We start from the raw sequence: 13,233 nt of genomic DNA on the forward strand, positions 1-13,233 counted from the left end.
TGGTGGTAAGGGCAGAACTGTGGTACTGTGGGAAGTTAACCAATCTGAACCTCCCTCTTGTCTCCCCAGCATCAGCCAAGCCCTTCATGTTCCCAGAGTGAATGGTTTAGCCTTTGAGACTCTTTCAGGGGAGAGGGATGGTAGATTTGGCAAGGAAGAGGAAGTCTGGTGATAGATGAAGGGAGAGTGATGAGGGAAGGGCATGGGAGGCCCAATTCTAAACCTGCTACAAGTTCTCACCCCCAGGGCAAACTGCTCAAGCCACCCACCAACATGTTGCATGGGGAAACTCTTGTTTTAGGCAAAATCTCCTCCCTCTGTTTAAAAAATCTGGTTGTAAAGCCCGGGAGTTTGGGATCATCAGCCGAAGGGGTGGGTTCTCTGGGGCAGGGGCTGGTGACCTGGGCACTGGCCATTGAACATGTTTGGCTGCCGCGAGCCTTTAGCTCTTCTACTTCCGGGGGGTCCTGGGGGACCTGGAGGGCCCGGGGGCCCAGGTGGGCCAGGCAGGCCTTGGTCACCTTTGGCACCTGGAGAGAGAGAAGAGGGGCAGGGAGAGAGATTGATTCAAGAGCCATAAACAGAGATGGGTTTCTCCTGGGGGGAAAGGAGAATGAACAGTCCTGGGGAGGATTGATAAGCCACGATTACCAGGCATAACTGTATTCTAGCCCTGGCTGTGCAAAGTTGAGGAAGTACCCATAGTAGATGTTGAGTTTCAACTCTGTGCCAGGAACTGCACTAAGAATTTTACACATCTTCCCTCCATTGTACCTCCCAACCATTCTGTGAGACAGTATTAGTAGTCCCTCAGTGACCTCAGTCTTGGGGAAGTTCAGTGCTTTGCCCAAGGTCACAACTGGGAACAGGGCTGCAACTTAACTTCAGGTGCATCTCATGCCAAAGCTGATACTCATTTCACTGGTCATGTTGAAGGATCTCAACGCTGACTGCCTCTTAGAGTCACATAGAGTCAGTCTAACACAATTCGAATGCTAGGACACCATCCAGAACAGTTAGAACAAAATGGTAAGGAGATTGGTCATCTGTGTTTTTTAAAGCTGCCTCATATGCTTCCAGGTATGAGAAGCACTGTTCATAACTGTAGGAGAAATCAGGAGATCTTGCCCAGCCTGTGACCTTGGGCAGGCAGATTAACCCTGTGAGCCTGTTTCTTTACTTCCAGACTAAGTTTCATCCTCCCTGTCTTGGCCTGTGAGAACCCACTGAGATCACTGGCACGGGTGCTCTAGCAGCTGGAATCCCTATACATCTCTAACTTTAGGTGGCCAATATGAATGGGTGCAGTCCTTTGCAGGTGCTGTTGTCTGGAGCATTCAGAAGATGCTGGACCATTTAGCCCTTTGGCTCTACCCTCCTGAACTAAGCTGACTGATGATCCAAGGTCTTATTAGCTGCCTCTTCCCAGCAACCAAATAAGCCTTTCCAGTCTCTGTAGAGTGGGCAAGCCAGGGTCACAGAGGCTCGAGGCAGGTCCAAGCCCACTCAGGAAGGGGCAGAGATCTGTAGGCAGAGCAGACATGATCTACCTTCCTAGGCCTTGTTTGCGCTCTGACCAGGGAATACTCAGCTCCGCTTGGTCTCTGGAATTGGGGTACACTCAGCGATGTTGCCTTTCTGAATGGTTTGTCATTACCCCTCACTGGTTCAGTAGTACAGGGGAGTGCAGTGTTCTGGATGTGTAGATTCCCATATAACTGAAGTATAACATGATCTCATGCTTCCAAAGTATATTCACAAATATATGATCCTGTCAAGACACTTCTTAAATTTTATATATTTTGCACTGCAACCTCCCTGTTTTGGAAACAAAGCATGCTACTCATAACTTGAGCTTTCCTTGATGCTTTGGTTTGAACACAGTGCCCGGCAAATAGTAAGTGCTCAACAAATTTTGACAGGCTAGATGGGTGACTGATTCAGGGTCATTATTCTTGAACATCTATCATCCTAGCTTCTTGAGGACAGATGTCCTGACTTACTCATTTTCATATTCATATTCTCAGCTACAACCAAAGTCTCTAATTCATGAATGGTGTTCTTTGATATTTAAAAATGTTTATTGACTACATTAATAGGATAGTTATGTCTCTGAAGTACTGTGCTTTTAAAATTCTTCTGTCCCTTCCTCCTCCATGACCGTCAGCTGTCTCCTGTCTTTCCACCATGTGATTGTCCTTCCAGATTATTGTGCCTTTACCTCCCCTCCCCACCCCAGATGCCAACTATCTGCTTTGAACCTGGGCTGGAAGACAGAAAAAAAAAGATCGGCATCCATATCTGCCCAGTTCTACGTCAAAAAGCTGAGGATAAAGATCTGAAGATGATCCTACCTTGTGAAGAAAATGCCTGAGTTTTCTGTCAGTTTGTCCTCTGAGGTATCTTAAATTGCTTGCTTACTTGTCTGGTTCTAGATTGTGCTAGACTTAATACATATTTGGAGAAAGGAATCTCCCTTCATCCTAATTAAATCTAATCATGATGTTTAGACCTGAATTATCTAAACTGCTTAAGCTTAGATCTCAGATTCGGTCTCGCCAACCTTGGGGTAACCTGCAGTTTTCTCCTTTTTGGAAGCTCAGAACTCTAAAACATGTGGCAAAGCAGATGGGCATGAAAAGTAGAAAAGGAGAGAAGACCCATGCACCTTTGTACTAAAAATCAGGCTGGTTTGGGGGCCCATTCACAGGCTGGTTTGGGGGCCTGTTCACCCTGGGAGAGAGCCCGAGTGCCAGCCCCTTACCTGTGGGGAGCACGTCATTGGACACGTCCCCTTTGTCTCCTTTGTCACCCTTTGGCCCTGCTGGGCCCTCATTTCCAGTCAAACCCAGCTCACCAGGGTCTCCCTTTTCCCCTGGAGTTCCCGTGGCTCCAGGTAGCCCTGAGGGGGGAAAAATAATGGATTAGCCTATAGCACAAGAAACTCTGGTACACGACTTTGTGGTATTATACTTTGTACCTCTAAGATGAAGTGGCTCAATACCAAATACAGAAGTCTCTCTAACCATTTTAGGACAGCAGCGTGATTATAAATTCACTAACAAGTAACATTTCCAGGTGGCTCTTCTGAATATTTTAGAGATATTTGGCTGAGCCAACAGGTTGGAGAGACGAGTGGACCAGAAAGGGACAATCACAGCAAGAGCAGAAGGGAGGTAAGGCCTGATCAGAAGTTTGTCACATGGGAAGGACGGAGCACTCAGAGGGGACTGTTCAGTGCTAGAAGGGTATGTGTTATCATCTGCATTACCTGGTTTATTCCTTACAACATGCCAGAGTGGTGAGCTGGTAACTCATCCTTACTGTCATTTTTAGAAGCCAGAACTAAGGCTTGCAGTGGTTATCACTGATGTCACTAAGTGAGCAGGCAGAGATCTGATTCCACCTCCAGTTCCCTTTTCTGTGACATTCCAGTGCAAAATGCTTTTAATCAAAATAGCAAAACAGGTAACATTGCTCTAGCACAGGCATGAAGAGGCATGGTGATAGTGTGGACACATTGCTGTGTATGAAATGTCCATCTCTGTTCCTGGGGAGTCATAACTGTAGGATTTGCAGACGTGTCACTCACAGCTCAAAATAGCTAAGAATCTATGCAATGGTCTATCTCAGCATGGACCATGGACAGCACAGCATTTTGACCCATGGGAGAGAGGAAGCAAACTCGGTGCATAAAATGATTATTATGCACTCCTGGCAGGGTAGTTTCTAGACAGCAGCACAGAGAAAGGAAACCAAATAGAGCCTAGCAATTTCACTGAGGTGAGGAGATGAAAGACAATGTCTGAGGAGATAGAGGTGGTGAGGATTCACGTGACAAAACATGAGAGAGGAGGTAGTTGTGCAGAAGGAGCTCTGGAGAACTTCAGAGGGGTTTCCTTGAATCTTTGGCCGAATAATGAGTTGCAAGGTAAAACTCTACAAAGTGGGGAAGAATGAACAGGAAGTTCGCTATACAAGTCTCAGTGCTTGAAGAAGGAAAGGGCCTCTTCAGTCAAAGCAGAGAAATCTCAGAAAATGATGTGATATTGGGTAAAGTCCTTGGAAAGGTCTTGTCTCAATAGTGAGGCTAAATTAGCATTAGAGTCAACGCCTCTGGAGATCCATCATAAATAACTTTAAAAACAAGCTTCAAAAGGATTAAATCCACCTGGAAGTAGTTTAACTGCCAGAATAGAGTCCACTATTTGAATCATTCAGGAAATATAATGCAGTACATTAACACTTTAAGAAAAGAATCCTATCCAGAGGCGCTGCACCAGTTACATTCCCACCAACAGTGTGCAGCTCCTCTGGAAAACAGTGTGGAGGTTCCTCAAAAAATTAACAATAGAACTCCCCTATGACCCAGCAATAGCACTGCTAGGAATTTACCCAAGGGATACAGGAGTGCTGATGCATGGGGGCACATGTACCCCAATGTTCATAGCAGCACTCGCAACAATAGCCAAAACATGGAAAGAGCCTAAGTGTCCATCAACGGATGAACGGATCAAGAAGATGTGGTTTATCTATACCATGGAATACTACATGGCAATGAGAAAGAATGAAATCTGGCCATGTGTAACAACATGGATGAAACTTGAGGGTGTTATGCTGAGCGAAGTAAGTCAGGCAGAGAAGGACAGATACCATATGTTTACACGTATAGGAGGATTAGGAGGAACTTAATGGAGGACCATGGGGGAGGAGAACGGGAAAATAGTTGGGGAGCGGGAGGGAGGCAAACTAGGAGAGACTCTTAAATACTGAGAACAAACTGAGGGCTGATGGGGGAGGGGGGAGGGGAAGGGGGGTGATGGGCATGGAGGGCACTTATGGGATGAGCACTGGGTGTTATATGGAAACCAACTTGACAATAAACTATTTTAAAAAAAAGAAAAGAATTCTATCATCTCAGCATATGCAGAAAAGGCATTTGATAAAATTTAACATCCATTCTTAATAAAAATTCTCATCAAACAAAAATCAAAAGAAACTTCCTCAAACTGAAAAGGGGCATCTATAAAACTACTTCCAGCTAACCTCATCCTTAATGANTAGTTGGGGAGCGGGAGGGAGGCAAACTAGGAGAGACTCTTAAATACTGAGAACAAACTGAGGGCTGATGGGGGAGGGGGGGGGGGGAGGGGGGGGATGGGCATGGAGGGCACTTATGGGATGAGCACTGAGTGTTATATGGAAACCAACTTGACAATAAACTATTTTAAAAAAAAGAAAAGAATTCTATCATCTCAGCATATGCAGAAAAGGCATTTGATAAAATTTAACATCCATTCTTAATAAAAATTCTCATCAAACAAAAATCAAAAGAAACTTCCTCAAACTGAAAAGGGGCATCTATAAAACTACTTCCAGCTAACCTCATCCTTAATGATGAAAGACTAAAGCTTTCTCCTTACTACCAGGAACAAGACAAGGGCCTCTAGACTGATCACTTTTATTTCACACTATACTGGAGGTCCTAGCTAGTGCAATAAAGCAGGGAAAAAGAAAGAAAGGGTGAAAATATTGGAAAGGGTGAATTAAAATTGTCCTTATTTGCAGACAGCTGATTGTTTTTGTAGAAAATCTCATGGAGTCTATAAGAAATGTACTAGAACTCATAAGCCCTTGGAGACAATGGGGCCCTGAAGGGAAAAGGGATTGCCTGATATTGTGCAAAAAGTATTGCCAGAATCTATGGACACGATCTCCTATCTGCAGGGATCACATCCTCATTTTCACAATGGCTTCCTGGAGATCCTGTTCACTAGAGATACTGATCAAAATGCCAGGGATTTCAAGGACAAGAAAGAGCCAGAGGCGTGTTTTTGCACAAACAACCCGTTTCTATAACCAAGAGGGCTTAGGATCCATTTTCTTTTCTAATTACCCAGCCAGTCCCCATGCCCCTTCTTCTGGGCTCTGGCTAATTGACACCGCCCATTCACTGCCCCTCTCTAATGCCCATCAATTTTGCCAGTTCCCCGTCTCCAGCTGTCATCCTTGTGCTATTGAATTGTCCTCCCTCCAGATCGGAACTGCAGATTTTAAAATCTGTACCTACTTCCTACCAGCTCCATAGGATTCCAGCAGAACTGCCTCAAGAGAATCAAAGAATTCGGGAGTGGAAGGCACCTCAGGGGTCACTCTGATTAACCTCCCTAAAAGCCCTTCTACATTATCTGATTGGCTCTTCTCAAGTCCTGTCACCGGTGGGGAGGTTATTACATCACACCCTATCATAGATGGTACTGGAATACTCTGCGCTGCCATCAAAGGCAGTGTCCCCCAAAGCCTACAGCTGGAGCTCTTAACGCATTCCCTTTATGCTGGGGAAGTGAGAAATCCTCAGTGCGGTTTTTGCTCTTCCAACTTCAGGGGACCCTACACAGACCACCGCAAGGAAGACAGCAGTGTACTCAAGAACCTTAAAGTACTGATCACTGTTAGACAGTGCAGTGAACAAAGAAACATTTGCTAGATCTCAGCCAACCATAAAACCCACACCTACATGAAAGCCATGAAATAAATTCGGCTATTGCAGAGGGAGTAAGAGGCGCCGGGTTTCTTGCCTCTGTCAGTGGTGATGTCAGGTGGGTGTTGTGTGAACACAGTGGAAGAGGATGTGAAGAAGAGCAGGGGCAGCCCCTCCGTTGTGGGCACTTGCTTTGTGGTGAATTCACACAGACAGGAAACCATGCCTGCTGGGGGTGGGGGTGGGGTGGCTCATCATGCATCTCTCACAACAGCTCTCAAAACCTATGGTTCTGGGTCATCCCTGCCCACAGTCATTAGGATATCTTGCTGGAAAGTGGTTCACTCACTTAAGAAGAGCCCTTAATCAGGGACCTCTGCACACGAAAATGTCCTTTTGTCAGTATTTTAAATAGGCAATTGGACACATTATCTGAAGGACATAAAAGACTAGAACGTTGCCATAGAGTCTGGCCAGCACAATGCACCAAGTATAACTGATACCTTCTAAAGGTTTCACATGACCCCGATTCAGCAGTGCTCAGGGAAATGATATCTTCTAATTACTTCAAGGTTTTCTTTTTCAGAGATTTATTCTAGTCACAAAGAGCCTTACTGCATCAGCATCCAATTTCCCCTTCTTTGCCTTTATTCCTTCCTCATATGTCTTTTCTTTTCCTTCTCAAAAAGGCCACGTATGAAACAGGAAAACGTTCATCACCTAATGTAGCTGTTGTAATGCTGCCCACACAGGGGTGAGTATACAAAGCCAAAGATCTTAAAGACCTTTGCTTAAGAATATATTTTGACTCTTAGCTGATTGTGCGTGATTGTTTTTAAGCTTTTCTCCCGAAAGGGTGGGGGATGTTTTGTTTCCATACAGTCTTTCTCTTAAAACCAACATCTCCGACAGTTTCCTCTCGTCCCACCTTGGCCGTGCCCTGGCCGTGGCACGTCGGAAGTACAGCACCACCGAACCGCATTCACCAGCAGAGGCACTTTCCACCCTGGCTGGCCTCAGCAGCGCACGGCAGTGCTGTCCCATGGTGTGGCCTGGCCCCCGACACGGCGTGTCCCATGATTTCTGGCACGCCTGAGTCAGCACATTCTGCAGAGAAGAGGGGCCAGCTTCTTGCCTGACTCACATGCTACAAGTGTCTCTTTGCTATTTTCCTTCTTGGGCGGCGCCCACGCTAAACAAACTGTCTTAGCAGCTTTAGAGTTTGGGGTTGTGTGATGTTGCTGGGGTCAACGCCAGCATCTTCACTGCAGGGGGTGAGGGAGGACGGCTTATTTCTGGCAGAACCATCTGTCACTGACTGAGGCGGGGAGGCAGAAGGGGGCCAGAGGGTGTCACAGAAAATCCAGTCCCAAGACAGAGGAGGGGATTTATTTCTGTTTTAGGAGGATTCGATGTTTAGAGAAGACACTGCAGTCTTCTCATTAACTGTTAATGAGAAAGTGAGAAACAGATGGAAAAAAAAGAAAATGCTCAAGAGAATGTCAAACTTCATCAAGGATATTAGTTGCAAAACTGACAACATTTAAGTCCCTTCAGGTCTCTCTCTCCAAATCTCAGTGTTTTCAAGTGAATACAGACATTTCAATTTAGATTTCCTTTTGGTTTAAAATCAAGTTTTGGAAACAACAGCTAATACTAATATAGCACTTTGCATGTGTCAGCACTATTNGCTGATACTGCTATTGTCCCCATTTTACAGATGAGGAAACTGGCACAGAGTGATTAAGTAACTTGCTCAAGGACACATAGCTAGTAAGTGGGAGAGCCAGGGCCCAAACTATGCCATCAGACTCTGGCTCCATGCTATTCCATCATTGTTCAGCCCAAGGCAGAACCTGAGGGTCATCTCTGCTACTTCAATCTCCTGGCAACAGTGGTTAGGCTAAACCCTTATCCTCTGGTTTCATCAGGTTATTCATCTTCCCAAGAGCCCCCAGAGGCCCCCAGCTGCCTCCTGAAGACATGCATCCTGCCTGGGTCCCCACTAACATCCAGGGGCAGTCTCACAAATAGCCTCTCCAGGCTAGGTCTTTCTGTTCTCCCCAGGCAACGCCCTCCCCAGCTCCCCTCTAATCACTTCTAAGATGTTGATTACACTTCTCTCTCTTGTTCCTTACACTTAGCCCTACTACACAATGCATCTTCTACACAGGGTCCTATTTGTCCATTATTTGCACTGAAAGTTCAGCTTTCTCTTCTGGCGATATTACTTGCTGTGCAGTAGAAAGCAGTCTTCAAATCAGAACAATTAGCTCTCGAGTACCTGCCATGTATAAGATACATTCTCTCTTTCAACTGGATGGGGAGCTCTTATGGATGGAAACTATGCTCTATTCTTCTCATTCATGCACACATACATGCACACATGCATGCATTCTTCACTCAATTCTTTCTTGAGCCTCATCTGGGCCTGGCAGAGAGCTGTGCCAAATAAGAGAATATGTAAGACATGGTCTCTCCTTTAGGGACAAGCATGAAAGGAGACTATTTAAAAACTGGAAACCATGTTAGAGTTGTAGGAACTGAACCTCCTCAGTCTATGGGTTAAACCAAGGCCCGATGGTGCAGTGACTTGTCCAAGGCCTCAGAGCCAGTCGGGGATAGAGGCAGGTGCTCCTGGACTCAACCCACTGCAGTCCTCTGCCTGAAAGCAGAGCAGAGGCACAAAATCAAGTCTGCCTGGCTGCCAGGTTACTGCCCACTGAGCTCATGTTCCTGCACGTGTCCTGCAGGCTTCTCCGAAGCCTCCTGGCCCTCTCTGTAGATGCAGCATCAGGCTGAGGCCTGAAGGGGTCCGCAGCCCTGTGTCTTTCAGTAATTAACGGCACAGCTCCCACCCTGTGACCCCTCTGGTGACACCGCTCTCACACCTCGGGGCCAGCCCCTCCAGCCTGGAAGTTCAGTGTGGTCTTGTTTAAGAGCCAGGGCCAGGAGTCAGAGAGACCAGGTTTCAGGTCCTGCCTCCTCCACTTCTTACCTTTTTGACATTGGACAACTTATGTCTATTCATTTCAACAATGACTCTGTTGCCCCCCTTCTCTGGGTGTCCCAGGCCCTGGAGGTTAGGACTGCACAGACAGATATGGCTTGGGCATTATGGACCTCACATTCTCCCTGGGGAATCAGACCATCAGTGCAACGACAAGCAAATGCAAGGAATTTTGGAGAGGGATATGTGTTTTGAAAGAACAGGAAATGTGATTATGTATGTGAGGCAGGGGCTAGACACAGAGGTCAGGGATGAACTTGAAGAAGGATGACACATGAGCTGAGACCTGCACCAGGACCAGATGCAGGAAGGGCAGGGAAAGGGTATTCCAGTCACTGGGCACGGCAATGCAAAGGTCCTGGGGCATTGGTGGGCTTGGCCTGTTGTGGAAACAGAAAATAAGGCTTCTTTGTCTAGAAAAAATATGGCCAACCAAAATATCCATCTCCTTGGGGTTGTTTTGAAGACCACATAAGGTAAGTAGAGAGTAGTTGGTAGCATGCCTGACAATAAATGCTACCTAGTTGCATGTTATTGTTCAGAGGATCACCACTAGAGGGTACGGTCCGGCCTGAGTCCTGTCTCAGTGGAACACAGGCTCTTTTTCCTGATTTTAGAAACAGCACTTGTTGTTCCCTCTTTCTGGAATGTGCACCCACTCCTCCTCTCTCCCACTCCTGCCTGGCAAACCACTATTGATCCTGGAACTCTCAGCTGGAATCACAATGCTCCCTTCTCCACAGTCACGACCCTGGTCCAGTGGGTCACATCCTGTATCCAATCCTGTGGTGCCTTCCTGAGAGCTGACCGGGAGACCCAGGCCACTAACCTGAAGGCTCTGGAAGGGCCTGACTGCTGCCTCCAGCCTCACCTGTCAGTCTGTGTGCTGTGGGTGTGGGCCAGCCTCTGTGCGCTCTCTTCCTTCAAGTCTGACCTCAGACTTTATTTCTGAGACCGTCCCTCTCTGTACTCTATCTCTTAACACCCTGTTCTTTCCTTCAAATGGACATGTCACACTGTGACTGCAGATGTATTTGATTATTGACTGTTAATCTTTTGCCTTCCCACCAAAGATAGAAAGTTCCAGAATAGGGGCTGCATCTGTTTTGTTTCCCCTCAAGAACTGGGAACCTGCTCAATAAATACTTGCTGACAGATGTCCCCACCCTCTCCTGCTATTCCTCTTGTTACTCAGTCCTGTCCTTAGCCTCCTTTGCTGGCTCCTCCCCTTTTGCTTGGTCTTCAGATGTTGTTGCTTCTCAGGGCTCAACCCAAGCCCTCCTCTCTTGTTAGCTCCCTTCAAAAGCGAGGGTGCCTGTGCCCACATGCCCACCACTTCAGATGAGCCCCTCACGTATACCTCTAGCCCCAGGGTCTCCTCTGACTACAGACCTGCCTGCATCTCCAAGGCCCCCTGACACCTCCGCCCGGGCATTTCAAGGCATCTCAGCACCTCCCATGCTGAGTTGTGCTTGAACCTGAGTTGATACGGGGCTCCCCTCCTCAGGAAAGATCAGTTATCAGGGACAGAGATCTCAGAGTCAGTCTGGGGGTCTCCCTCCCCCTTCCTCCTTATATCTACCCACCACCAGGTACTGCTGATTTCATCCCATGGTATCACTCACCTGCACTGGTCTCCCCACACCCTGAGCTACGGTCCCCTCTACCTGGACACTGAGTAGCTTGGGAACTGTCTACCTCTGTCCTTGCTCCTCTCATGTGCTCTCCATGCAGCAGCCATGGTGTTGTTTTAGAAAAACAGGCCTGGTCTCATCACTCTCTCCTTGTTGTGACCCCTCAGTGGCTTCTCGATGCCCTCAAAACAAAGCCCGGGCCCCCCTGACTAGCTGGTCTTTCCTCCCTGCAAGAGCACTGAGTGCCGGGTAGGAATGCCAACCCATCCAGGCTGAGGGCCAGCTTCAGGGCCCCAGCAGGGTGACTGGGCCCTTGCACCGGAGTTCGGTTCCAGGTCAGAATCTGAGCTGGCCCACAGCTGAGCGGTACTTCCAAGAACCTCTCCATAGAGCCAGGCTCATCAAGTAATCTTTGTGTGTGTACATCTAGGCTGGTGCCAGTGTCCCCTTCCCCTGGCCCGGGGTGGGAACAACTGCCCTTATTGACTCAAGTTCTCTGCTCAGCCTTAGTGTTCTCATTCTAACACTGCTGACTCTCAGAGGCCTCCCTCTCTGGGAGACAGCTGCAGACAGTGTCTGCGTCTTTGCTGTAGGGTCCCCTGGATCTCCGGGAAACCAAGCATTTGGCCAATGTCCACTGATAAACAGACTCTGGCACCTGTCACTGCTGCCCGGGTGCCTCCTCCCTCCCCTCCTGCAGCCTCCCTCAGCTCTGCTGCCAGGATGATCTTCTCCCATTGAGTCTGGGCAGGGCTCTGCACTGCTGCAGACCCTCCCAGCTCACTCTGAGTACAAACCACAGTCTTTGAGATGCCCAGGGCCAACCTGATTTGACCACCATGTCTCTGACATCAACTCCAGCATATGTGCCTTGTATCCCTCTGTCTGGCCACCCTGGTTATCTTGCTGCTCCTCAGACCCTGTGGGCACACTGGACTTACACATTCTGCTGGGATCTTATCCCCCAGACATCCCATGTCTTCCTCTCTCCTTTCCTTCAGGTGTTTGCTTAAACGTTCCTCCCTCTAAGGAGGCCTTACCTGGTCTCTCCATCTACAGTGCCCCCCACCCCCTGCTGTGCACACACACTTGTCACTCCCTTTCCTTGCCACTGTGTTTTCTCTGTACCACTTAGCACCACATAAAATGATATTGTCTACTTGTTTATCTTGTTTGTTGTCAATCTGCCCAGACTAGAATGTAAGTTTCATGAAGGTAGGGATCTTGTCAGCTTTTCCATCTCTGGATGTCCAGCATCCAGAACAGCACTTGCCATATAAACAGATGTTATATACATGAATGAACTTGTTCTCTTTCCTGGCTTCGCTGGGTTGTGGGCTGTTTATGAAGCGTGCCTCTTCAAAGCCAGAGGCTCTGTAAACCTTTTTGAAAATCACTCCTCTGCCACCTGCTGTGTACCCATTGCTAGCATTGGGGGTGGTCTCCTGCCCTTCACAGTTAGCCCTCAGAACGCTCAAGGCTGAATCCTTAGGACCGGATTACATTTCTGGAGCCTTTCTGGAATAAACCAATGTCTGCACACTGATGCCCATCATTATTCAACACCGATGCTCATTTATAATTATGATTATTATCCAACACATAAGGATCAATTCTCTCTGCAATTAAAGCTGTAATGACTGGCCTTCTGCGGACTGAGCTGACATGGACCATGTGGGCCTATTCTCATGAAGGCTGACCCCTGGGAACATGAACATATAGGCACTGCCACGTGGTAGAGCCACCTAACAATTTTGCCCCTTTCCAGTGGTTTGCATTTAAAGTGCTTATAGTAATAAGAACAGAGGTTCTGGAAGAGGGTTACTGCACCACCTGGAAGAATGTTCTAGTAGTTCTTCCAGCCTAGGGCCTGTCCAGGTATAGTAGAGCTAAGAGGCTGAAAATAAACAAGAGGGTTTGGTAGAGTCTGTACCCCCTGGAGTAGCTAAGAGCCAGGCCTTCCCAGAAGCCTCCTGGGGGGGGGAGGGTCTCGACCCCCTGCACCAGAGCCTCTGTCATGCCATGTGCCAGCTTGCTTCTGGTGAAGCTTCCAGGCCTTCTCCATGGACTCCCCAGGCTTGGTGCTCAGAGCCCTTCAGAACTTGCCT

General features: G+C 47.7%; 1 protein-coding gene across 1 annotated transcript in view; it reads right to left on the reverse strand.

Annotated features, from left to right (window-relative positions):
- Nucleotides 1–13,233, reverse strand: part of GLDN (gliomedin) — a 63,652-nt gene that overhangs the window by 6,615 nt on the left and 43,804 nt on the right. Inside the window, exons 5-6 of the mRNA XM_077764406.1 lie at nt 2,765–2,902; nt 402–530 (exon numbers count right to left, since the gene is read on the reverse strand). Of these exons, the coding sequence (XP_077620532.1) occupies nt 402–530; nt 2,765–2,902 (267 nt within the window). The remainder of the gene's footprint in view (nt 1–401; nt 531–2,764; nt 2,903–13,233) is intronic.

The sequence above is a fragment of the Crocuta crocuta genome, unplaced genomic scaffold, assembly GCF_008692635.1.
Source record: "Crocuta crocuta isolate KB4526 unplaced genomic scaffold, BGI_CrCroc_1.0 scaffold102, whole genome shotgun sequence".
In the NCBI taxonomy this organism is placed as follows: Eukaryota; Metazoa; Chordata; class Mammalia; order Carnivora; family Hyaenidae; genus Crocuta; species Crocuta crocuta.